The sequence below is a fragment of the Plectropomus leopardus genome, chromosome 3 (assembly GCF_008729295.1).
Source record: "Plectropomus leopardus isolate mb chromosome 3, YSFRI_Pleo_2.0, whole genome shotgun sequence".
NCBI classification, from domain to species: Eukaryota; Metazoa; Chordata; class Actinopteri; order Perciformes; family Serranidae; genus Plectropomus; species Plectropomus leopardus.
This window is the reverse complement of record NC_056465.1, coordinates 34,053,998-34,081,833: the sequence shown is the minus strand read 5'-3', so window position 1 is coordinate 34,081,833 and position 27,836 is coordinate 34,053,998. Positions and strand designations below refer to the sequence as shown.

Below are 27,836 nucleotides of genomic sequence, written 5' to 3'. Positions count from 1 at the left end.
CTGGTAGTATCATGACTTTTTTGGTTAAATTATGACTTTATCTTCATAAAATAAAGGTTTTCTCATGAAACTACGGCTTTATTCTTGTAGTATTATTACATTTTTTCTTGAAGCCTAACCTTTTTTTGTTTAATGTACTAATTCAATAAAAAAGTCAGAAAAAAACCCCAAACATCTCAGGGAGCCATTAAGGTGAAAATGAATTAATATAATATCCCCTTTTCTAATACAGTCGTAGTTTTAGGAGAAAAAAGTCATAATTTTATGAAAACAAACAATAATATTATAATAAAGTCTTAACATTTTTAGGGGAAAAAGTAATAATTTTATGAAAATAAACTTGTAATATTACGAGAATAAAGTCGTAAATTTACAGGAGAAAAAGTGAATAAAGTTGTATTTTTTATGAGAAAGGCTGTGCTCTCGCCTGTTTTATAGTTTGCTGTCAATATGCTTATTTCCATAACATAATATCCCCCTTTTTCGTATAAATACGACTTTATTCTCGTAAAATTACGATTTTTCTCTGTTAAAACTACGACTTTATTCTCGTAATATTATGACTTTTTTCTTTAAATTTAACCTCCGTCGAACAAATTAATAAAAAAAGTCAGAAAAAACCCAAAACAAACAAAGAAACACCTCGGGGAGCCATTAAGGTGAAGCACACACGGAGGAACCTCACGTACCTCCAAAGTCCGGCCGGAGACGGATGTCATACCCTTTCAACAGTTTGTCCACTGTCTCTTTGACGAAAGACATGTTGCCCGGTTCGTTGACGCTGAAAGACAGAAGACAACAAACATGGAAACAGTTTTTAAGGACGGACACTCAAACGCTCCGGCGGGTTTTAACCCCCGGGACGGAGTCTCACCTCTGGGCGCAGCACATCACCGCCACGACCAGCGGCAGAGACAGAAAATCCCGGAGTCCTGATTTCTGCGGTCCCCACATCCCGTGTGCGGTTTGTGGGTGGACGGAGACTGAAAGACGCGGCTCAGAGTCCCGCGGAGCTCCGGTGAATCAGGTGAGACCTCCCGCTCATGGTGTCCACCTCTGGCGCAGTCAGCACGCTTCATGGGGCGCGAGGACAGGATGTCAAACCGGCTGCTCCGGGTCTCCGTCCTCCGGTTAGCAGCCTCCAGCTTCAGGTTAGCTCACTGTCACACTGGTATGCTCCTTAAAAATCCAGGTCCACTGTCCGAGACTGTCTCAGTCCCTCGCGGAGCCGGTTCATGCCGAAGTCACTAAGAGTCCTCGTGTCAGAGTGCGCGAGGCTGTTATCATTAAAGCCCACGTGACACGCTGCATATTAAAGCCTGTCCTGAAGCCAGAGCACGAGCTCAGTTATGTTAAACCTTTGACACCCGGATAGACATCAGTTTTCTCCAGCACTTTTCACAAGAAACCTTTGAAACACGAACAAATTAGTTTGTTTATTATTAAAAGGCAATCATCAACTTGGCGTGAAATTGCCCCCAAATTACAAAAAAAATGGTAAAAGGTGACCAAAAAAAAAAAAAAAATTAGCAGAATTGAATTTTTTTTTTTAAAGAGAATCATTAGAAAACTATCAAATACCTTAGCAACAACATCAAGAAAACAATTTAAAAAAATTAAGTATATGTTAAAAATTATGTTAATGATAAAAAAGATTATTATTATTATTATCATTATTTATACTTAATATTTTTATTTTATTTAACATTTTTTTTACCCTTCTTTTCCTGTTTTTGATGTTTTACTTTTCTGTTTTTTGGCTAATTTCAGGTAATTTTTTTTTTTTTTTTTTACTAATTTCTTGCTAATTTTGGGGTCATTTCTGTTAAGTTGCTCATTGCCTACTTTCATGTTTTTGAAAGTAATCAGGCCAGTTAGCTCTTTTTACTTTCTATGTTGTGTTCACACCGAACTCGATAAAAATGTTCTCTGTTAATCGAGCATATTTTAGTATTTTTGGAGCGTTTTGCAACTCGTGAAAATTTTCTCTCAGCAGCTGTGATTGTGTTTGCGTTAGCTTGGAGAGGCAGCTAACAGCTAACGGTGAAATACAACAGAAAGCTGGATGTAAACAGACGCTAACACGCCCTCCGCCGATAAAAGACCATCAGGAGAATCTAAACCACATCTTAACGCTGATAATCTGTCACAACACGGCATCACGCAAAATTCTCGCTCATTTTAAAAAATTCAAATTGACACGAAGATGCGAAATACGCATTTTTGCGTCCGTCGCGTCACTACCAGCACGTCCATCACGTTGCCCGGCGTGACTTTGCATCTTTGCAAAACGCTCGCATCACATTCAGTGTGAACACACCATTAGGCTGCACGAAGTATTTTAATGTATTGCTCATAACTGAGACCACGTCAGTCACTGTTAAGCAAAACTTAAATAAGATCACTTTAAATCCTTTTTAAGAAATTTTAAATAATTCTTTGGTGTAGAAAAGCACAAGAGCGATGTAAAGAGATCATCTGACATCTATACGAATCTTTCTAGGTTTAAGAAATGGCAAAGATTAGTGATTTTGGAAGCATAAATGTACAATAATTGTTTTAAAAACATAAAGTATTCATTTTCATTTTGGTGTAAAACATCTTTCCGGCCCTTTGTCTGTGGTTAGTTGCTTAAATGTTCCCCTGATGGCTTTGCCAGTTCACCTTTGTCGTCTTGTCGTTTAATTCTTGGCAGAAGAAATGAGAAGAAATTGAGAACGAATTTTGTGGATCTGTGTGAAGAACTCTAATGAGAAGAGTTTGTGTATACTTTGTGTCTGAGCTCTTTTTCTCGGTTTGCTCCAGTATTTTCTGGAGTGGGAGAAGTTCGATATCACTGCAGGGAGTGAGCGAGAGCTTCGATTGGACTCTGCCCAACAACTTTCTGCTTCCCTTTATTCCAGAGACAGACTTGCACAGCATTTCAGAGTTATCACTGTACTTAGTACAGTATTTTAAGGGAGTGGTGCTCACCTCGTATCGTAGATGGCGTACAGCTTTTTGTTCCCATCGACGGCGTTCCTGTAAACACAAAAGCAGAGGAGTTAGTTTTTGCGTCTTGACTCCACGCCGTCAGGAGACAGAAATACCAGAGGGCTTTTCATCCAAGTCCAAATTCATAAAGAGGTTGCACTTTTTACAAACAAACCACTTTTTTTCATATCAGTTTCTTGTCTGTTAACCCTTTGAAACCTCAGCAAATTGGCTTGATTTCTTGCAAAAACATGGAAAAAAAGGCAATTAGAAACAAAAGAATAAAAGGTCCAAAAACTATCAAGAAATGTGTGAAAAGTATGAGAAAATCACCTGAATCTTAGTAATTAGTAGTACAAAATAAAGATAAATGATAATTAAAAAAAATATATATATAAACATATAAGAAAGTTTAAACCCCACAGAACATATGTGTGGTAATTTTAGTAATATGTAGTATAAAATAAAATGCAATTCAATTAAATTAAATTATACTAAATTAAATTAAATTAAATTAAATTAAATTATTAAAAAAGAAAACAAATAAGTTTAAAAACCACACAGAAATTACCTGGAAAAGTGTTTAAGAATTATAATAATTTTGCAATTTTAATTATGTAATTATCATGATTATAAGTATAGTTTGCCCAATTTTTTTCTTTTTTTCCTGAGACATTTTCCCCCCATCTTTTATAAAAAAATTTTTTTAATCCACTATTTTTTTGTAGTTTGTAAAACATTTCTCACAAAGTTGCTTATTGCATTTACCCCGTGTTTTTGGAAGAAATCGCACCTAACTGCTCATGGCTGAGCGGTTTAAATACTTGTGAAAGGCGCCTGAAAGCAGCCCGAGCAAAGTGCTGTCGCTCCAGGTTTCAGGGGTGAACGTTCAAAAGAAATCGGCCTCCGTAGCTGCCTCTGAGCTGACCCTGATCCTGGAGGAGACGAATGCAGGATGATGAAATATAACGTCGAGTTCTAGTTGTGCTGCTGGCAGACGCGTGTGACATATTGTCTCCTCCTGCAATCTGGACCATTTTTTCAGGCTTGTGTCCCACATAAGTCAGCCCCACAATAGGCTGCACCATCAAAAAAAATCAACAAGTCTTCCAACGCAAATCTCAACGCAAACAGTAACATCGGGTCTTTGTCCCCACCAGGAGCGTTTCTTAAATAAGTGTTCCTACTGATGTGGTTAGATTTAGGAAAATAATCATGCATTGGTTCTAACACCTAAACTACCATACAGTATGCCCAAAAAATATTATTATGTCAAATGCTGGATGCCAAAAATATCAGGATGTTCTTCTGCATCTGGTCACATTTTGCAGTAAGCTAGCCAGCATGATTTCTGGTTATTCAGCCTTAAATGTGGTTTAAGAAAAAATGAAGTGAGGAAACACCAGAGGCACGATAAAACCAACAACTAAAAGATAAAAATGAATAAATATGATATTATTCATAACTTAAATAAATAAATACAATACTCTAATAGTTGATAAAATACTATATATAGTTGATAAATATAAATAATAAATAATATATATATATATATATATATATATATATATATATATATATATATATATATATATAGATATATATATATATATATATATGATTATATATATAATTAATAATATTAAAATAAAAAAAGATAATTTAACAAATAATAGATAAAAATGTTAAAAATACTAAAATAGCATCAAATAAAATAGACTAAAATATATAAATAAATAGTCTATAAATTAATAGGTAAAATTCAATGAAAAGACAAACTAAGTTGAGTTTTTTTTAAAAAAAAAGTATCGCCCCCTCTGCTGCCCTCAGGTCTTCAGGCAGGCTGATTTTCAAACGAGGACCACGGTAATAAAAAGATGCCTCAGCATAAGTTTCGGTTACTATTAGGTACCATGTGCCTCTTCTGCCTAAAACCGAACCATCCGTGACTTTGCTGCCTAACCCAGCGACTGTGACAGTCCGCGCTGCCATGTGCTGTTGTGTAAACATAACCATGTGCTGCGTCATCCCACCATGTGCATTTGTTGACGTCATGGTAACGGCATCCCGGAGCATAAACAGCGGACACAGAAGCTCACTGACAGAGCGGCACCATGGCACGTGTTCGGATGAGACATATATGTCCCACTTCATCGCGTACTTCATGCAATAGTATTTACTTTCTAAGAAATTAAGAAAATTCAGATATATTTCAAGTAAACTTTACAATTAGATTTGTAGCTATATTTATTGACCTCGGTTTCCAGGATGATTGTAACCCTTTGAAACCTGAGTGAATTGGCTTTATTTCTTTCAAAAACATGGGAAGAAGAAAGTGAGCGACGGCAAAGGAAATGATGCAAAATTAGCGAGAAAATTATCCGAAGATTAGTAAAAAATAAATAAATTAAAAAAGTAAAACAAACAAACAAACTGAAAGACAAAGAAAATGACCTAGAATTATATTATAATAATTTTGCAACATAATTTTAAATTTGTAATCATGATCATTATAATACAATTTTTCCTGGTTTAAAAAAAAAAAGAAAGAAAGAAAAAGAAAAAAAGAAAGTTTAAAACCTCACAGAACCTACCTCTGGTCATTTTGGTGATTAGTAGTGTATGAAAAATTAAATAAATTAAATTAAATAAATAATTAAGAAAAGAAAACTTTGTTAAAAAACACAGAAACAACAACAGAATTTTATATATGTTACAATGACAATTATAAATACGGTTTTCCCCTAGCTTTTTCCTTTTTCCTTAGACATTTCCCCCTATCTTTTTATAAGTATTTTTCTCAATCTCCTAAACTATGGAACATTTCTTACCAAGTTGCTCATTGCATTTCCCCTATGTTTTTGAAAGAAATCACACTATTGGGTTCAGAGTTTTGCATAATTGTAAAAAGCGTCTGAAAGCAGCTCCTGTAAGATAAGTAAGACACATTTGTCAGATTCTGCAGTGCATTAAATAAAGACTGTTGTTTTGCAGTTATGGTATCATCAGGAGATCGTGAAAGCTTTTAGGAGGGTTATGTTGTTGTGGAGATCCCTCTTATGGTTGTCATTGTAACTACTGATAAATTTTGTCCTTTTATTCTCTCTCTCTCTCTTCGTCCCTCCCCTATCAGTCTCCCCATCTCTCTGTCTCTCTCTCTGTCCTCAGCGTCTCTCCTCCACTCACCGGCCACAGATCCTCGCGCCTTTCTGGCCGCACTGCACGCTGCTCGTCTCTTTTAATTCGCACCAAAGTCTATTTGCATTGCGCTTCGCCTTTGGATACACTATTGGATTTTCTGCAGAGCTTGCTGTGTGCTCGCGGCTCCTCGGAGACCAAACTAAAGGATGGTCAGTCAGCAGAAGTGTTGGGGAGCCTTTACATTCTCGCTGCCAACCTTTTAATCGCTCTGGGGCGAAATAAACCTCGCTGACAGTGGAATTAGTCCACATCTCTTTTCTCTCTCTCTGTGTCTCCCCATCTCTCTCTCTCCAATATGCAATTATTGTGCGCGGATGGAGGTGACGTTCTTCAGATTTGATGCCAAATACTAAACAGTGCAATCTGCGTGTGAGATATCTGCGGAGCTGGGAGAAGTTTGACTGCGCATCGTCTTGTGTGGTAAGCTTTGCGGCTGTGCAGCGCAGCGTTGTTACAGGCCAGTACAGTAGAGATGTAGTGGGACGTGTGGGCATTGGACAAGAATAGGCTACTGTAGTCAGTCAGTGTGCACCCCTGCTGCTGCTGCTGCTGCTGCTGCTGCTGCTGGAGGGACCTGCACCCGGAGACTGGACCGCGGATTGTGTTGATGAGAGCTGGAGGAGGAGAGGTATCACTTTCCCTCCTGCTGAGGGGAAATCAGGCGGTTTGTAGGGATGTGAGTGAGTGCACGAGTGAGTCGTGAATGGAGGGGATGCGGTGCAGGGTGCGCACAGTCACAGCAACACTGAGGGGATTCATTTACTGTATGTGAAGCGTCCAGCTGCGGTGCAGGAAGGATTGCGGGATTACAGATGTGCAGATTATACACAGGTAGATGCATTTTACACCTTTGACTTAATATCCGGCAGAAATGCAGCACAGCTCAGCCCTGTCACAAGTCATCAACTTATAGTTAATTAGTGGAATTGAGCAGAGGCTCCTGCAGGGAGATGGTGGGTTATAGGAGAGGGTCCAACAAAGAAAGGACACGCTGTTTGCAAGAAAGAGGAACTTTGCATTTGCAGCTTTTAGATTCAGACATCAGCTAACATCTGCAGGTCGTACAGATGTTGTCCTGTGGTGTTTAACCTTTTGAAACCTCAGCAAATTGGCCTGATATCTTAAAAAAAAAACCAATAACAAAAAACATGGGAGGGAGGCAATTAACCACAAAAGAAGAAATGACTCCAAAAAAATTGCAAGAAATTTGTAAAGAGCACATGAAAATTACCTTAAAATAAGTGATTAGTAATATAAAAAATATTAAAAAATAAAATAAATATTATGGTAACAATAATTTAGAAAAAGAAGAAAAAAGAAAAGCAAAAAAGACAGAAATTACCCACAAGAGTGCTTAAATGTTTTTAATATATTTTTTAAACAATTTTAAATATATAAATATGTTGATTATAGATATAGTTTTTCCTTAGCTTTTCGTCTTTTTTTCTCTTGACATTTTTCCCGAGATTTTTTTAAGAATAATTGTCTGAATCTACTATTTTCTTGCAGTTTGTGAATCATTTCTTACGAAGTTGCTTATTGCATTTTCCCTACTAAATTGCTCATGGCTCAAAGGTTTACATTTTTGTCTTTTGTCTGAAAGCAGCCCAAAGAAAGTGATGTCGCTCCAGGGTTTAAATGGTTAAAAAGGCAGATTACAACTATATTTGGGTGCATGGAGATTGCTGCATTGGGTGTTGTGATACTGTCAGCACGCTGCTGTGCTTTTGTGGTGTAGTAGTGAAAACATTTGTGCACTTAATATAAATTTACTGATCACTTTGCACCCACATGCATGCAGTGAGGAGGAGATATATAGTTGATAGCTGGGTTGCAGCAGCATACTGGTGTTATGGCAGACTGTGGCATGAAAACTGACAGTTGTAATATGTACATTTGCTTATCTACAGTATTATAAAAAGTGCAACTGGAGGAAGAATCTCACCTTTTTCTTTTATTTAAAAAAGTGACGCTTTTACACACAATACTCCAAAAAAAAAATTGTTTTAAAATTGACAAGAAAATCACCTGAAAATAAAATGTAGAAAAATACAAACAAACATGAAAATGACTTAAAAAAAGCTGATAAAATGTATTTATTTCATATATTTTTTCCCGTAACATAATTTTAAATATATTATTGTAGTGATTATAAAAATAATTTTCACAATATTTTTGCTCTTTTTTTAAAAAAATAATTTTTAGGTTAGTTTCTTGTCACCTTTTTAATTTAATTTCTTACGGTTTGTGGGACATTTCGCCCTTAGTTTTTCACTGCCTTTTACCCCATGTTTAAAAAAAACCCCAAATCAAACCATTCTGCTCAGGTTTGTAATGGTCAAATAGCTTGTGAAATGCATCTAAACCTAGCACAATAACTGATCCTGAACCAGGTCTCAAGGGGTTAAAGGTCACTGTAACTGATCCTGAACCAGGTCTCAAGGGGTTAAAGGTGACTGTAACTGTTCATTATAATAACACATTTGTAAAATCGTTATCGTATCGTGAAAATCTCAGATACCCTTGACACCATAGTTGATGGTAAATTTCTGCAAGAAAATCAGATAAGGCTACAATACTGTACTGTGTAAGAATGAGAGATCGATGAATTTTCACAGTGCTACAATAGACGCTATATACTGAGTTATGCTGGACATAAATTCTGTTGATTCTGCTTTAATTTGAGGTAAAAGCAGTCAACGCACTGGTCTGTTTTTGCAGCTTTAAACAGGAGAGGATGTCTTGTTTCAGGAATGGGCGATGGAATGTGCTACAGCTTTGCAATGAGACGTCTGTGGGTCTGTGTCTTGCTTGTGAGCATCACCTGCCGTCTGAGGTAAGGAAGTGTCTCGTGCAACTTTGCAGGGCAACATAAAGGCACGTTTTAAATAATTTACCTCATAGTGAATAGAAACTGCTTCTTTCCTTTTTCTTAAATGATTGAAATGGAAGTTTTAAGTTACTCTTTTCAACTAAGATGGATTATTCCTGATTTTAAGTTTCTTTTTCCCTAATTTGTTTTTCCTCTCACATACATGCAGCCTCTCCCAGGATGTAACTGGAACTCCCAAAGAGGCCGAATTAAATGACAACATCACCATCTTCACGCGCATCCTGGACGGACTGCTGGATGGTTATGACAACAGACTCCGCCCTGGACTGGGAGGTAGGCCCACTGGATATACAAACCTCAACACCTCTGACATTTTGGTAATTAAAGCAGTCACACCTACGCGAGGTGAAAACTAAAGATGTCACTATGAAAATGTCCAGGGGGCTGCGTCTCTTCTCTAATACAGAAAGCTGTGTACTTTTGTTGTTCTGTATCGATGGCTCTGCGTGAACGCCTTCACCCTTTTCGCTCCACTCAGAGCACAATGCACCACAACATCTGTCCTCTGCTTATTCCACACATGCAAAATGTGCCTGTATTCATGAAGTCTCTGACAAAGCGGCGTGATCAGCTGTTTGCGTCTCCTCTAAGTATGATTTAATGGCCCCGTGAACACACGCTGAAGCACACAGTGTGCCGGTGTGACCTTGAGAAAGCCGTTATTCCCGTCATAAAACAGCAGCTCTGTTGTTGTAGCAGATGCAACGTGGAAAACAACCGAGAAGTTGTCATCACAGAGGAGGAATGAAAAGACAATCTGGAGCTGTCTCTCTGTGATTTTTTGTAACTGCACATTGTTCAGATCATTGCAGAAAAACAACATTAAATAATTATGCTTTGTGAACTCTGTTTTGCCATATTAAAGCTCAAGTGTTGCACTGTAAGGGGAGCGTGTGCTGCTAAACTCTGTATGGCGTCTGTCCTGCAGATGTTACTCTGGAGGGCACTGAGCTGCTCTGATGGCTTCAGGGTGTTCAGGCACTTTAGGACATACTGCATTCATGTTGAGAGTGCAGCTGAATGCAAAATAGTTACAGTGAAATCAGGTTACTTTTTAACCCTTAGGGACAGTTTGGCACATTTTATGCACTTTTCATTCTTTTCATTATTTGATAACTTTGGCTGTGTTCATGCATATAGCATACATTTTGACAAGATGGTGTCTTTTTGTTTAATATTGGTTAAATTTCTAGCTCAGCTCCTACAATAAGTCTAAAATACACAGTGGAAACTAAATTTTTACATTCAGACTGTTAAGTGCAAAAAAATGTGCCATAGAAATGTATTCAGCCTGCAGTTTTTATTCCCACAGCCATCAAAGTATGAAAACATGTAATATTTCTGGGTATCATTGTGAGCTTTTGCCTTAGAATTTGTCATTTTCAATTGTCAATTTACTATTTTCCACCTGATGAAGTCATTTTTAACATATTTTGCACATGGAGAAAATAAATGCTATTTCCACTAGCTGAACTGTCACAATCAATGTTGCTGCAAATCACTGACATATTGCAGGCTCTGACAATCCAAAAAAAATGCCAAAAATGCTTTGCATGTAGCATTTTGAAAATAATTCAGTCACATGACTTCAACATTTTAACCATTAACTGCCTGCAGGAGATCCCTCTCAGAGAATACCCACATTTTTATATTAAGTTACTCAAATATTAGGAATGCTTTGATGTCTGAAATACTTCAAACCTTCACCAAACAACCCAAAGTTTGACATTTTTCGGGGAAACTCAACTTTAGCAAGTCACAGACTCCATATAGTAGAGCTGCATTTGCCAATAAAGTATCTTTTTGATTCAGGCTGCATATAAATGCTGTAACTTTGATTTATTTGGGAATTCTTTGGGACTTTGGTTCATTATTCTGACTTCTGTTAGGTGGCAAAAACCAAAACCTACGTTAAGCCTTCATATTTAGAATAGATGCTGCTCTGAATAATAATAATGATGTATACGCACCTATCAAAATACAAATGTGTCGTAGAGACTCACTATATTCTTTCTTTTCTGTTCTCCTCCTGCAGAAAAGGTGACAGAGATCAAAACCAACATCTTTGTCACGAGCTTTGGTCCAGTCTCTGACACTGAAATGGTAAGACACTCCTTCTATTAAGTTCTCAAGATGTATACTTTATATGTTATGTTTAATCGCAGCATTATTTTTTTCACATAATACAACTATTTCTGAATCTGAAAATATATTCTGCAAATCGAATTGAAATACTTCTGTGCACTATTTTTATAGGCCATTCACAATAAAATGTTCAAAAAATGTAAACTGATCGTTTGACTTATTAAAAATAAGAACCTTGTGTTTAGCAGCTTTAACCCTTTGAAACCTCAGCAAATTGGCTCGATTTCTTTCTGAGAGCAACATAAGAAGAAATCACCCAAAAATTAGCAAGAAAAATTACCTGAAAATTAGTAAAAAAAAAACAAAAAATAAGTGAAAAAGAAAGTTAAAAAACAACAAGGAAATGACCTAGAAAATGCTTTTAATACATTTTTTACTCATACATTTTCCCTTGATTTTTAAAAATAATCCTGTAAATCTGATTTCTGATTTCTTGCAATTTGTGAAACATTTCTTACCAAGTTGGTCATTTTCTTTTTCCCTGTTTTTTTTTCAACGAAATTGCACCAATGTGCAGCACAATAAAAGCAGCTCCAGGTGTCAAAGGATAAAGTTACATTTACATTTGTGCCTAAAATTGCTAACTGGATTTTTAATAATTAACAATTAACAAAAACATTTTTTTTTGGTTAATCTTTTATTACCTTTAATTGACCGCACAGTTTGAGTATGAAGGGGTATCCACAAAAACTGACAGCATTCTTGACGTATTAAAGTCATAGAGATCCGTGTTTCACAGCAGCAAAACAATATCAAAACATCAGTTTACAAACTCTCACAAAACCTGTGCACAGATCTCATTTATCCAGCTCAGCACTTCCCAAACAGACCTTTATGACGAGGAACTGAAGTTACAGTAAAACTTATGTACGCTCTCTTCAAAGTCAGACTCCAGTTACGAAACATGTAATTTTACATCGCTGAACACGGGAGCTGCTGCTGCATCACTGCCTCAATCTGTTTTAAGTTTGTGTTATTGTGTGACTTTATTAAATCCAAACTAACACTTAAAAAACCCACCAAAATCACACAATAACACAAACATACTAACTGATTGAGGCAGAAGTAGACCTGCATTTCCTGTGTTCAGTGAGGTAAAATGACTGTTTTTGTCAGTAGAATCTGGCTTTATGGTTTTAGTCAAAATGCGTGTGTTTGGGAAGATCTGAGCATACGACTGGATAAATGAGACCTGGATTTTTCTGCACGAGTTGTGTGAGAGTTTGTAAAATGATGTTTTGATACAGTTTTGTTGTTGTTAAACATGGACCTCTATATCCTTAAGAATTTTCTCTCTTTTTGGCTTCATCGTTCGCATGCAAGAAAAGAAAAAGTGAATTCAGTGTGACTCAGACTGAGTAATTGATGTCCAAACTGTCATTAAGGGGGTGAAGTATTTCTTTAAATGAGGCCTCATGCATTCAGACAGCTTTGTACCTTTATAACATTAATCCCCATAAACATGTATCGTATTTATTAGGATAATCTATAAAAGGTGTTTTAATTTTCTGCAGGAATACACTATCGACGTGTTCTTCCGTCAGAGCTGGAAAGATGAAAGACTTTGCTTCAAAGGCCCGATGGAGATGCTCCCTCTGAACAATCTCCTTGCCAGCAACATCTGGACTCCGGACACCTTCTTCCTCAACGGGAAGAAATCCATCGCGCACAACATGACGACACCGAACAAGCTGCTGCGGCTGAAAGACGACGGCACTCTGCTCTACACCATGAGGTAAGCTCTCCCACGGCTGACCTTTAATCCTGCTTTGGACCGCAGCGGGGTAAACATTTTCTTTTCCAATCAGTCTAACAACCAAAACATGGAATCATAAGAGCAGACGAGAGCGGCTCAGAAATGTTGTGTAATCCAATTAGAGATGACTAAAACATCCATCAGCCTGTAATACTTCTTTGGTAATGGTTTTTAAGACCCCTGCTGCACTCGCACAGCCCACACACTCGTACTACATGTCTCAGCGGTGCACTGACGCATCATCATGTTGTCGTCGTACTGTGCGCTGGAGGTCAGAGGAAGTTGAAATGTTTGCATTGACCCGATGACTGACGCAGAGAGCCATCGATAACTGCGTCGCCACATCACAGAAATATTCACTGAGACAGGAAAACAGCTTTGACTCTTGTGATTCTTGCTGCTCCAAATACTGTCCCCATGACTCTAATGATACATGAGCTGCAGATAAACAGATAAATTTACTCAACAAGTGTGCTTTAGAGGGAAATATTGTACTTTTTACTTAATAACATTTACCTGATATCTTCAGTTATTAGTTCTTTTCAGAAATCTTTTAGGAAATCTTCACATTCACGATACTGGAGCCATAAAAAATGCCAAATATGTTGCTCAGTATGGCTTTTTTGCATAAAAATTGACTAAAGGGCCAATAACACCAAGATGCAGCGCTAGAAAAATGTCACCGGCAAAACCATCGTTTTCGATGGTTCAGCACGCCTGACGGGCGCTCTTCTCATGCTGCTGCGCAACGTGTTTTTTTGGCTGTTTTGGGGCACGCATAAAAGTTAAAAACAAGGTGCAGAGCTGCACACCATGTCAGTGTCTCTTTCTCGCTCCACAGGCGTTCCCAGATGCCCAAACGCACTTCCAAAGTGTTTTTGGAGACGTTGTGCCTGGAGAGATTATTATCAAAATAGTTGCTTTCAATAGTTAATTTTATGGCAACATAACTCTTCATTTAAGCTCTGTTTGTACATTTTAATATATTTGGGTACAAAACTCTTAAAGGGACAGTTCACCTCAAAATTAAACATGCATATTTTGCCTCTTGTGTCTCGTGCTATTTCCTAAAGAGAATCGTCTGATGTCTCGCTGTCTTATCAGGACAATAATTGCTCTGAATCAAATATTAACAAAGGAAGCTGGAGGAAGTGGGTGCGTGTGAAAAATGAGTATTGATCCACTGACTTTAAAATTACTGCAAATCTGCAGCACATTTTCTAACACTGCAGGCCATTAGAAACGGCTTCACGATGGCCCGTTAATGCGTTCTGGGAACGAGGTTATTAGAGAAACATTTTACGCATGCATTACTCTCGTACACTGGTTTGGTAACAGAACAAGTTGTGCCTTTGTTACTGCACCCTGAAAATATCTCAGGGAAGGAAAACAGAGCGTGCACGCTTCACAGTACAGAACATGTTAGCTATTGATCACAAGCATTTTCTATTAATCTAAAACATAGGATATATGTGTGTGAAATAATAGTGACTGCAGCTTCCTCATTTTTAGCTGGAAATTCATCTGCTAGTCTGCACTTTGCTTACTGGTCATTATGATTTATTAAGGAGACAGTATCCTGTGCATTTGACTTCTCTAATTAAAGCCACTCAGTGCTGCCCATTTACTGTGAAGTCCCTCTGTAGATATCAGAGCTGCACTTATCTGGATATCATCCTGCAGTTCTGCACTAAAAACACAAGTTATGCCAGTAATTTATCTCAAATACACAATAATATATATATAAAAAAATATTTATACTCTAAAACTGACACTAATGACATCTCAACAGAAGCAGATAATACAGTTACTAAACTAAAAATAATTTATTGAACTGCAACTATTGAATTTTCATTTTGATTTAATCTGTTGATTATTTTCTCAATTAATCAGTTAATCTTTTTGTCAACAAAATGAAAAAAGAAATAGTAAAAAATACCAGTAATAACTTGCCACAGAAATTCAAATTGCCTGTTTTTATTCAACGAACAATAGAAATCCCAAAGACTTTCAGCAAAAGCAGCAAAACCTCACAACTCAGGCAAAGGTTATTGTTGATAACTAAAAATATTAAAAGTTAAAAATAAAACTAGGTATAAAAAAAATCACAGATAACTGATTTTTTTTTCTTCGAAAAAGCCCCTAAATGAAACAATTGAGTAAAATAAATCAATAAAAAAAAAAGAAATTTATTTAAAAAAGTAAAAAGTAAACATTTTTAAAGAAACTGAGCTGACTTGAAAGGAAAAAATAAAAATAAAAAAAGTAATGAGAAATAAAAAAATTGTAATAACTCAGCTGAGAAGCTGGAACCTGAGAATCTTTGGCACTTTTGTTTAAAAAATTAAAACAATTCAAAAAAATAATTTTACAATGAATTTTCTGTCTGTGATACTTTGAAACTGAGATGTGCAAAATGTAAGAGACTCTACAATACACAAGCAAACCCAGTAGAAATAGAAAGAGAACGACAGTTTCATTTTATTTCTAATATCTACTTATTTCTAATATCTACTTCTTTTTAAGCTTTGCATAATAATCCACTAGAGAGTGATATATGCTGTAACACACAGAGCCACTACAGGCCAGTGAGCAAAGACGGATTATTATACAGTATAACATTATGCTCTGTAATAAACCACGCTCACTATGAGGCAATGAAGTCCACACTCATCACTTTTCATTCTCTTTCTCGCTATTTACAGTGCCGAGGCTGCTGTTTAATGTATATGTTGATGTGGGGCAGCAGCTGAGTCAGCAGACGACCTTTAATATACTGAAATCCTCGGTGGTCAATTTAAATTTATGAATGCATTCTATTAATGTAATATGGTATACGGTTTTATGCCTGGTGGTAGATTTACTCAGATCCCACCTAAGTATAAGTAGCAATATTACACTATAAAAATTCAATAACAGCCAAATCCTGCATTCATTCATTTCACCCAACAAAGGTTCAGTAGTTCTGTATCATCTGCAAATAGTGAAGTATTAAAGGTAAAAGTACCTGTGTGCACAACAATTCAATTCGAAGTAGTTTGTTATTATAGTGGTATAGGATATTAAATCATTTTCATATTATAATTGATGCATTTTATTAGTGGATCAATGTGCGGCTATTTTAGTGACTTTATATATATTACAGCCGGTAGCTTCACCCCTTACAGTAAAGTTTTCCCCTTCAGTTTCATCTTATTGACCCTTTGAAACTTGAGCATATTGATTTGAGCAACTTAACAAGAAATGAGCTAGAAAAAATATAGACATAGTAAAAAGTTACAAGAAAATTACCTGAAAATAAGCAAAACAAAGTTTTTAAAAATAAATAAATAAATAAATAAAGTTTTTAAAAAAAGAAAGTGTGATTTTTTTCCCCAGTAACATACTTTAAAATATGCAACTATAAGAATTATAAATATATATATTTTTTTCTCCCCACAGGTCATTTTCAGGTCATTTTCTTGTCACATTTTTTTTCACGTTTTCAAAAGAAATCAGACCAGTTTTCTCAGGTTTGATATGTTTAAATGCTCGTGAAAGGCACCTGAATGCAACACAACAAAACTAATGTTGATCCAGGTTCTAAAGGGTTAAAATGATCTTACTCTGCTCTGTCCAACTACTTATATATGAGCTTTTTCCAACCTGTCATTGATGTTTGCACTCTGTGTGCCCGGTCATAACGCCTCTCTCTGCCACATTTCCTGTCATTCTACAACTGTCCTATCATTAAAGGGAAAAATCCCCCCAAAATAATCTTTAAAAAACAAAAAAAAAAAAACTTGAAGGCTCCATCGAGGAGTTTTGGAGTCCAAGACTCCAGCTTGGACTCCAGACGCCAGCCATATTTTTGGAAACTTTCAGATCCCAACCAGAATTAAAAATAAAGTTCTGTTGGTTTTAGATTTAGTTTTTATGCACGCCATATAACAGAATACTTGATACCTTCCCCAAAGATTAAAAATAATTATAAGTGTGACTAATGTCGTATACAACATCAACAAATTTTCTTTTAAAAACATGGAAAGAAGGCAAATATATATGCATACATACACATATATATATGTGTGTGTGTGTGTGTGTGTGTATGTGTGTATATATATGTGCCTTCTTTCCATGTTTTTATAAGAAAATATATTTTTTTTTAAGTTAAAAATAAAAACAAAACACAGAAATTACCTGAAAAGGGTGCTTAAAATATGGATGAAAATATTATAATTTTCTGTAACATAATTTAAAATAAACAGTTATGGTAAGTTATGGTTATGGTTTCCTTTGTTTCTAAATATATACCATGTTTGTTTTTCTAAATCTACTCATTTCTTGCAATTTTTAGAACTTATATTGCCAAGTTGCTCATTGCATTTCCCCCCTATGTTTTTCAGAAATTGCACTTTGCTTCAAAGAGTTCAAAGGGTTAAATAATAATGATAATAATAGTAATAATAAAATGTATAGCACCTGTCATACAAAAAATGCAGCCCAATGTGCTTTACAAGACAGAACTTAAATGCACCAAGGGCTTCACATCAACACACATAAAAAAAAAGACAAAATACTTGTGAAAAGTGTCCAAAAGCAGCACAATAATAGAGATGTCATCCAGGTTTAAGGGGTTAAAATAGCATCACATTTGGACTTGTGATTTGACTTGTAAATTGAGTGCAAAAACTTGAAATTTACTGTACGGATTCACAGACAGACGGGTTTTCCTGCTGAGCGCAGCCCTGCATGTGGTGGTAGAGTCCAGCAGAGGGCAGCATCAGATAAAGCTGCAGATTCACTCTGCAGCGTTCACACGTTATACACACACCAGATGAGCTCATTTGTTTTGTTTTATTCGTGCTTTATTACGGCTCCACAGGCAGGTGGCAGCCTCACACCATGAAATAATCCTCACTTGGTTTCTTAAATATTTCTCGAGCTCACTGTTACACAGTTGCGTCATTTTTTCTGGATAGAGATGATCGGGGGTCCCTCTGCTGGCTCAGCTGCTTATGACTTCATGCAGGAAAAGTTAGACTTTTCTTCTGCTGTCAACTAACTGACACACACCTAAGAGAGCCAGTTGTCACCGGTTAACCCTTTCTTTCTAAAACATGGGGAGAAGCCAATGAACAACAAAAAATTGCAAAAAATAAAAAAAGTTACAAAAACAATCTGAAAATAAGCAGGGGGTTAAAAAAAAGTCAAAAACAAACAAGAAAATTACATTAAAAAGTGCTGAAAATTTAAAAAATGTCTGCATTTATTCTATGTTTTTCCTGTATCATAATTTTATTTATAAAACTTTTATCATTGTGTGTATATATATGGTTTTCTCGACATTATATTTATCTTTATATTTTTTATTGTAATTTCTTCTTTAACAAAGTTTAAAATTTAAAGTTGTTCCAATTGTAAATATGGTTTTGGGACATATTTGCTTTCATTTTATGGTTTTCTAGTAATCTTTTTCTTTTTTTTTTGCTAACTTGCTAACTTTTGGGAGTTATTTTCTTTTGTTACTCATTGCCCTCTTCCCATGTTTTAGACAGAAATCAAAACAATTTGCTCAGGTTTCAAAGGGTTAATGACTTGAAACGAAATCACGCACAAATCAAATGAAACAAATTATTCACTATAAAAAGCTCATTTGTGAAAACGATGATGTTTCATCTCATCTCTTTATTTCAGACTGACAATATCTGCAGAATGCCCCATGCAGCTGGAGGATTTCCCGATGGACGCCCATGCTTGTCCCCTTAAATTCGGAAGCTGTGAGTAAACACGCCTTTAAGCAAATGCACACAGTGAGCAACACTTTAAATAATTCAGGAAAAAGGTGCAGAGTAAATGTTTAATGTCTTTAGTGACACTTAAAGTGTTACCAAACCTTTCTTAAAACGCACAAGGTCACTGGTGTGAAAAGTGACGGTTTCGACATCAGTTTCGGTGTCCATGCAGGGGATACACGGATGTAGCGAGGTGTGTGTGACAGCCCGCGTCCCTCAGGTGCGGAGCTGTTGTTGCGGCGGTGCAGGATACAGCCATGTAGACACTGACACACTGCTCCTGATTAAGCCATTAATCAACATGTCAGAGCTGCTCTCCTGCAGCCTTCACCGCCTCAGCCACATTTAATGGGAAATATCTGAAACACACAGACTGGAAACACAAACACACACACGCCTAACCCACATTACCACCAAGGTAACCTTTAAAAAATCCAATCCTGCACCTTGTGTCCACGCTTCCCCATGACTTCTAAGCTAGTTAGGCTGCCTCACATAGCTGCAGTGGTACAAAAATATCAGGGGATCTCCTGTCATGTAAGCTTAAGATTAGCATTTGAGGTCTTCCCTGCCACTGACGTATTGAGGGTAATCTCGGGCCTCGACGCTCCCCGGGCTCAGGGACAGAGCCACAGTGTCGTTTAGCCACGCCCACGCCCGCTTTGGTCACCTCAACCCCCGGCTGAGCGCGGGGACGCGGATTATCGGAGCCGCTCACTGAGACTGCCTTGGCTCGTGCTTTTGATGGCAAGCGATCTGATGTTGATTAACTTCTCAGCGAGCCCAAAAGCCAAAACCTGCTTGAATTAATTACACAAGTTAAACTAAAGAGGTGTGTACCTGCTGTCCTGCAGATTCAGTGTAACTGAGATTACAGGCTCACTTAAATTCACCTCATTTATCCCCGCAAGTAGTATAAAATAGGGATGAAATGATGGACAAGTTTTTCACAGATTGTGTTAAAAAAAAAGAAAAAAGAAAAAATACTTCAATCAATGGTAGTGAATTTCCATTATCAGGATAATTGTGAATATTGTCCAGCAGCACCCAGAGAGTCTGCTGGGCTGCAGATCATGGGAATAAAGGCAACTTGGCAAAAAACGTCCAGCAAATAGACTAAAAGTTTGTTTTACAAAAAAAGGGGATGATTATTTGAATTTTTTTTTTAAATGGGGAAAAATATTATTATAATAATTTCATATTTAAAATTCCAGGCAAAATATAATAAAATAAACATTTTTTGAAGCACTTTTTATAAGCAATTTTCTTGTTTGTTTGGGCTTTTTTGGCAAATTTTCTTGTTTTTTTGGCAAATTTTCTTGTGATTTTATTTTTTTAATATTTTTTTTATTTTTGGGGGGGCGTGTCTTGTTAAGTAGCTTGTTGCCTTCCCCCTTTTACTTTTGAAAGAAATCAAAACAATGTCCTCAGGTTTCAAAGGGTTAAGAAGTGTGTGCTGCAGCACATTTAAAGAGCTGAGATAAGCTGAGTTAGACTGTTATCTGTCACAACAGAGGCGGCAAAGTGAACCGCACACCATCTGACCAAAACTGCAGGACGCTGAAGTAAGAAGTGGAAGTGAACTGAGAAAAAAAAAATGTTTTAAACTTCGTGTCACAGTCGAAACAGAGCCCACGCGAGCTGTAAAAGTTACGGTTGTGCTGTGTGTCCTGTTTTCTCCGACTCCATTAACCCTAACTAATCCTTTGACCTCTCGGACGGCACTCACCCTGGAGCTGCAGGCTTTCAGAGCTCCAGCAGACCTGTCCCTCGCTGTCTCCTTAATCACCTCTCAGTGACTGAACTCTGCCGTCAGTCTCGTCCTCTGCCTCGAGTGACTTTGACTGCAGCTCCAAACTCTGACGGCACACAGTCGCGTCTTTGGCACAATATAAAGGAAGTTTATCACGACAGAGAGTGCATCGAATGGTGTAAATAAACGACGAGTGTCGAGTTTCTGTCGAGTTTCAGCCTCAGTGCCCGCCTGAACTTGACCCGGCACAGAAAACCACAGAGGACGCGGGACAACTCTAACTCAATTCAACCCGAATTATTGAAAAAATGATTGTAGAAGTGTGAGTTTTAGGTTGAAAACCTCAGAGAAAGAAAAAAAAACGATTTATTTTAGTAAATTCAGCCAATAAATTAAAATCTTGAGTAACATATTTCATGTGCGTGAACAAATCTCTGTCTTAAATCAAATCACGTTATTTCAATCAAATTATTAAACGGGCAAATTGTTTTATCATGTTGAATACCATATTTAATTTAATCAATATCATGCTGTGCCATACAGCATTTTTTTAAAAATATTCACACACATGGTCACTGGTGTGATTTAAATAATATATTTATTTTAATAAATATTATTTAAATAATAAAAATTTAAATAATATATTAAATAATAAGTGTTCATTTTCTTTTTAATCTAACTTTTAATTCCAAGCAAAATCAATCAGTGTTATCAGTTATCAGACTCACAATCATAAACTGCATCAATCAAAACAGATATTTAAATAAATAAACTTAAATCAGGGCATAGTCCTTTAAATCATTTCATTTTAAAAGCAGCCTACAGCAGACAGGTCGAAGGTATGGCATTTAGTATTTGTTATACTCACTTAACATTTATCACTTTACTCTAGAAGACCTGTCCCGTGTGGTGAGGTGTAATTTAAGTATTCAGGACGTCCTCTATTGTCTCTATCTACTGTCTACTGATATGCATTTACAGCAACAATGAAAATATCTAAAATCTGAAATATAACAGACTTTTTAAAAATTAGCTATTAGCAAATCTTTAATCCAGATTGAAACTTTTGTCATCATATACAGCAATTTCCCTGCATCTTTTTTTTTAAAAATAAAGTTCAGTGAACATTTAAATAAAAAATAAATGAATAGAAATAGCTTCCTTAAGTTTTTACAAAGTAAAAGTTCCTCCCATGCTGAGACTCTTTTTGCAGACTACTTTCTCTGGTGGTGGTTGAGTGTGATACGCACACTTTTTCATTCATTTAGTTTTATTGGCGATCATTAAAATGAAACGCCGATACAAATAATCGGCAAAAGGCCAAATATCGGCCCCGATAATCAGCCGGGCCGATAATCTGTCGACCCGAGACTGGATCCTGAGGGGAAGAGAAATGGGATCCAGTGGACAGTTTGGGAGCAGCTGGATGATCTTGACTTTGCAGACGACATTTAGCTCTCCGTTCACTCACACGGACACAAATGCAGCAGAAAACTCACAAACTGCATCAAAACTCGGTCTGAGTCTCCTGGATCATACAGGTCCACTCCAAAAACCATGTCCTAGGCTACAACCTTGGTCATGTTTTTATGATAATGTATTGAGTGGATATTAGCATTCACTAATTATAAACTATGTGTGCACTTTTAGATACTTAGGAAGTTTAAATTTTACACTGATTCATTTATATTATTATAAAAAACAAGACAGGTTCCTGTGTAGCTTATTAGTATGTTTATCAGACTTTCTGTGGTTGTTCTGGCCTTTATTATTTTCGGGTCATATCACCGTATAATGTTGATGCTGTGTTTTGTGCAGCTCTCTCAGCTGAAATAATGGCTTGCATCTCATAACTGAGTAGAGTAGGAGTCTGTGTGTGCACCGTAATTGACCTGCAAATGCAAATAGAAGCAAAATAAGACAGATAATTGTCTCATTATCAGACAGTCTGTTGACTCGATGAGACTAATATTTTATTAGATCCCGTCCTCCTGCTTATTAAAGAGAGTCCCAGGCTGGAGACATGCAGATCTGTTTATGAGGCACGCTTTTGTTGGCCCATATTGCACTTGACAGACAGAAAACATAGGCGGGAATGTGAGACATATGTCATCATTTCCAAAGGCAGCTTTAAATATTCACTGAGAGGTGTTGTGGAGGAAATCACCAAAAGGGCGCACAGCAGGAGAAACACTTGACCCGAGAAACGCTGCGTGTCTGCAGTTTCACAAGAACTGCATTTACGTCCGTTTGTAAACTAGTTTGTACTGAATGCAACTAAAAAGGATGAGACATTTACACTCATTTAATATTTCCAATTTCTCACTGTAAACTGTCGATATTTATTTTATTTAACTTATGACACCCACATCTCAGTTTTGGTGAAGTGTGCTTTAAATTTCTTGTAAGGTTCGTTCTTTCTGTCCTCAACGTTGCAGACCTGCCTAACGGCTAAAGGTCACGTATGATGGCAGATTGCTCCGTAATATAAATATAATATTTAAGCAGCGCTGCAAAGACTGAGAGGCATTTCAAATTAGGCTCCGTCCGTCCCTAGATGTCAACGACTAAATATTACAGGATCAGCCAATGTCACATTTGCAATGAATTACTGTAGCAAGCAGATCGGTGTTGCTTAAAGTCCTCGTCTGCAACTATTACGTCAACTCATTTGGTTTAAAATGATGCTGTCAGGTGAATTTACCGAAACCTGAATCTTGAGCAACAATAGATACTTCGATGATAAAACTAACACGTGCTCACAAATATCATTAAAGGGTAGTGTGTGAGACTTTTGCTGCCTTCACATGCTCCTTGGAAATAATGACTATATTTACAAATTACGAGCACATGAATGGCCTTTTCAAAGTCGTAATTGCGAGTGGGAAATTGGGAAATTTCGATGATACCCGAGTTGGCGAGGTGTGATGTTTGTGTGACGTTTCAGGGCAGCAGAAACGTCAGAAAGCATTGAAACAGTGTCGGAAAAAATGTGTGTATTTCATCACCATCACTGATCATCTTACATTATAATTATCTCCAGATATACTGTGTACAGCCCATTCATAGTCGTTTATAGCCATGTCTAATATCATAGCTTGAAGAGGAAAAAATGATCTAAAATATGCAATAACCTAAAATCCCATCGGTGTGTGCTTGGAGACACAAACTTGCATTTCACGATTTTTTCTTTTAACCCTTTGAAACCTGAGAAAATAAGCCGGATTTCTTTCTAAAACAGGAAGAAGTTACAAGAACATTACCTGGAAAAAAAAAAGAAAAAATCTGTATGAATATAAAAATAAATAGATAATAATAATGTCCTTTAATATATATAAAATATCTGTATTTTTAATATATAATAAATATATCTTTTGTTGTACTGCATACAACCAAAGTTCTTGAGTGTTCAAGTCTAGACAAAATCCCCAGGAGCAGAAGGAGATGAATTGTTAGTGTTTTACCTCATACAATGTTAAAGTAATGTGCGCTTTTAAAAGAAAATAAATTCAGCCGCTGACGTAACGCGGTTCTACAAAGACGTGTGTGAGACAATGCAGAGTGTCTTTGAGACGATAATCCACAGACTGGTTGACTGGGGTCAGTCTAAATTGCTGTCAAGTCTTCTAACACCACAGTTGCAGGATTAATGCAATACTGTTAGATTGGACGCTGCAGAGCAGAGAGCGGGACACACACACACACACACACACACACACACACACACACACAGCTGCAGTGCATCGACAGTGTGTGTGCGGTTTGTTCGGCAGTGAGTCAGAGTGTTTTTGTATTTCGTGGGGCTTGTTTTCAGTATGAACTTGTAAGAATTACATAGTTTGTGTATTGAGTTTGTTTATCAGCACATCAAAGAGGCGAATTTAAACCTCACTGTCAGCTGTGCTTCGACAATAAACGAGTGACCGAAATGCTGATTCCAGACGCCCTCAGCGAACGCACCGTAGGATCGTTTTAGGCAATCTCTCAAACTGTGCCAGCGCTCACACATAACATCACACCATCGCTAACATCTGCGTATTGTGATACACTCGGAGTGATTACATCAGCTCCAAACACGAGCTCTTAACAGTGACACCAAGTAATCTCTGCGTAATGAAGCAAAGTGGGCGAAAGGTCAAGTGTTGTATCACAGCCACGCCACGTTTCTTAACTCGTAACATCTCTGAGGCCGAGGATCAGAGAACCACCGACCAGCAGTTTACAGTATTTGTATCCATAAGCAAATTCTGCGACTGCTGGAGGACGTTTGATCACAATATCATGCAATTATGAGGTCTGGAAGTCACGAGTTTCTCCCGTAGTATTATTTATCATGTGTTGACACCAGCAGTGAATGAGGAGCCATACTTGAGTAAAAGTACAGAAATCTGACCAGGAAGTAACTTCAAAGTGGTTCATCAGATATTACTTGAGTAAAAGTCTGAAAGTATCTGTATGTACTGTACTTAAGTATGAAAAGCAGTTTCATGATATTAAATTTACTGAAGTATTGATCTAATTAACGATGAAAATAAATCGATTTAATATAATTAAATTGGGCTTCTCCCGACTCAGCATTATGTTGGTCAGATCAGATTCAGCCGTTCAGTATGAATATTCAATGATTTGTCTTATTTTTCCACACAAAGTTTACGTTCAGTGTGCAGCAGCACACTTGTGATGTAGTAAACAAGTAAACAACAGATCGCAAATATCCAACATTTTTTTGCCAACACTAGATAAGAAACGAAAGCCAGAGACGGTCGTATTGTGACCGTCTGCCACAGTGCTGCTGCTCTGCTCTTTTTGCACTTTCTTCTTAAACTTCATATAGCACTTTACTGATTTTTCGTGTCATTTTTATTTGTTTAAAACATTTTTATCCTTCAGGAAATGCAACCTTTGTTATATTGTTGTCTGACCCTCAATTTGATGACAGTAAAGCTACCTTGAACTGAATTGAATTATTAACCTGCTGTGAGCTGTAAATAACCACTTCTGAGCAGATGAGAGAAGATAACTTAATCTCAGAGCCTCACAGTGCAGAGTCTCTGTGCTGCTGCATCTCGTCCGCTGCAGCCTCCACCAAAGATAGTGTGACGCTCAGGAGTGCTCACTCCACAGCAAAGTCTGGGGACCAAAACAGCCCCAAAAGTGCACTGCACAGCACACAGATGAGCAAAAGACAAAAATATAAACGACTGCTCTCAGTCAACTGAGGAGTCTCTGCTTGATCGTTTGAATCTCCGTTTTTCAGGAGCCCTAAAATAAAATAAGCAACCCAGCAACCCCAGACAGATGTCTAAGCTCTGAGTGTCCTCAAATCCCAGAATCGACCCTGCATACACCTGACATGAGCGGGGCTGCTGCGACTGGGCCCCGGCCTCTTATCATCTTGCAAAAGTGGCCCCCCAGACAACCAAGTTAAATATCCTGATCTATATCTTCATGCAGTGTTTTGTTCACAAATCCCAAGAAAAGACCAAAAAAAAAAAAAAAATTTGTCCTTCTAACAAGTATTGACTATAACTAAAACGTTATTTAGCTTATAAAGATCATAAAACTCATCAAACTACAAAAAACAGACAAACAAACATACAAAATAAAAACACTAGCTGCATTGAGTTTCATATTTTAGATACTTTTTATGGATAAAAAATATCTGTATCTGCTGCGTGTGGTCACTGAGCATGCACTGAAATATTGTTTCTTTTCCCGATTTCTTTTTAGTTTGACGAGCTGAAAGGGAATAATGCAAAAGTGAATGCTGTGTCAAATTTGGAGGGTTGTCAAAATAACAATAATAAATATTGACTGAACGATGTGAGTTTATCTGCTTAACAGCGAGTCCGTGTTGCATTTTTATGATATCAAAGATCACGGGGGGGCAGCCAAATATGACAGAGTGCCTGTACCTGAAAACATGACTAAAAATGTAACTCTTACATAACTGCATTCACGTAACATGTCATTTATCAAACTCATCTTTGCTTGAGAGGAAGTAACAACAAAAGCTGCTAGAAAACATGAAAATAATATTCAAAAACATGCACCTCTCGGGCTCATGGGGAATTACCCTTTTTTCGGCTGCACTGTGTGTGTTGAGTGTGTGTGTGTGCACGCTGCTCAGTGTTTGTGTGAGAAATCAGGAAATGATTTTGTTTTGATCCACTACATAACATTACATTTCATTGAATTGGTGGAAGCTTTTATCCAAAGTGACTTTGAGTCTCACCCTCCGCTCATGGGGAGCTGTTTGGGGATCAGCGTCTTGCTCAAGGATTGGCTGTTCTCTCAGAATCAACTCTTTCATCAGATGGGAGATTTGACCATCTGCTGACCCGCGCGGACAAAACAACTCGGAGGTCAACACTCTAAAGACAGAAGAGATGGTTGTGGATTTCCGGAAATACGCTATCTTACCCGCCCCCGTCACCCTGTGTGACTCCTCAGTCGCTGCGGAGTCCTTCGTCATCAAAGACGGATCTACTTTCTGCAGCAACTAAAGAAGTTCAACCGGCCAAACAATGATGGTGCACTTCTCTACCATGATCCGGTACGCTGCCGCCACTGCCAAGGACAAGGACGGTCTTGGCTTAACATTCACTGCGCTGGGAAGGTGAATGGCTGTTATTCTGCCGTCCCTGCAGGACCTGTACGCCTTCAGGACCCTGAGGCACGCAGACCAACACCTCGAGCCAAAAAACAGTTTCTTCCCATCTGCAACTGAGCAGAGGATCTTGGATCCCCACTGACACGGACTCTAACCCCCCACAGGACATCTGTCTTTATGCATTAAAGTGGAAGTTGTGGATTTTTGAGCTGGGGTTGTATGAGACGTAAAGTCTTTGTTTTACATACAGTAGCTGGTCGGTGCACTCCCGGTGTGCAGAAACAGATGGGGAACGCACCCCACAGATGTTGAAATCAAAATGTTTGTTCGCCATTTTGACACACAACGTGTAATGTCGAGTGAATGTCCTGACGGCAAAGAGTGAATTTCAGTTATCAAACATCGTAATATTATTGATTTGCTTTAGCCTACAAAGAATTTTGATGCATGAACGCCTCCACACACAGTGACATAAACACAGCTTGAACAGAAAAATGTAAAGCACTGATGTCCTGGTAATGTTGCTACAGGGAATCATGGGTCGAGTTTAGAGTAAGTTAGTTAAAGTTCAGGTTAGGAGTTAGGGTGAGTCTTCAGGAAATAAATGCAAGTCAATATAATGTTCTCTGAAGAGATTAAAATTAAATAAATACAATTTTTCTGGTGAATAAGTCTGAAAACCCAAATGAACTCTGTTCACCATCAAATATGCTAAAGGAAACCATCAA

At 37.4% G+C, this 27,836-nt stretch overlaps 2 protein-coding genes across 2 annotated transcripts in view; one reads left to right on the top strand and one right to left on the bottom strand.

Moving 5' to 3' along the window:
* Window positions 1-1,114, bottom strand: part of gabrb3 (gamma-aminobutyric acid type A receptor subunit beta3) — a 32,220-nt gene extending 31,106 nt beyond the window's left edge. The window contains exons 1-2 of the mRNA XM_042483672.1: window positions 875-1,114; window positions 690-781 (exon numbers count right to left, since the gene is read on the bottom strand). Of these exons, the coding sequence (XP_042339606.1) occupies window positions 690-781; window positions 875-954 (172 nt within the window). The 5' untranslated portion in view covers window positions 955-1,114. The remainder of the gene's footprint in view (window positions 1-689; window positions 782-874) is intronic.
* The window catches only part of gabra5 (gamma-aminobutyric acid type A receptor subunit alpha5), a 37,005-nt gene continuing 10,157 nt past the window's right edge, over window positions 989-27,836 (top strand). The window contains 6 exon segments of the mRNA XM_042483673.1: window positions 989-1,027; window positions 8,926-9,010; window positions 9,216-9,340; window positions 11,103-11,170; window positions 12,727-12,947; window positions 18,645-18,727. Coding sequence (XP_042339607.1) covers window positions 8,928-9,010; window positions 9,216-9,340; window positions 11,103-11,170; window positions 12,727-12,947; window positions 18,645-18,727 — 580 coding nt within the window. The 5' untranslated portion in view covers window positions 989-1,027; window positions 8,926-8,927.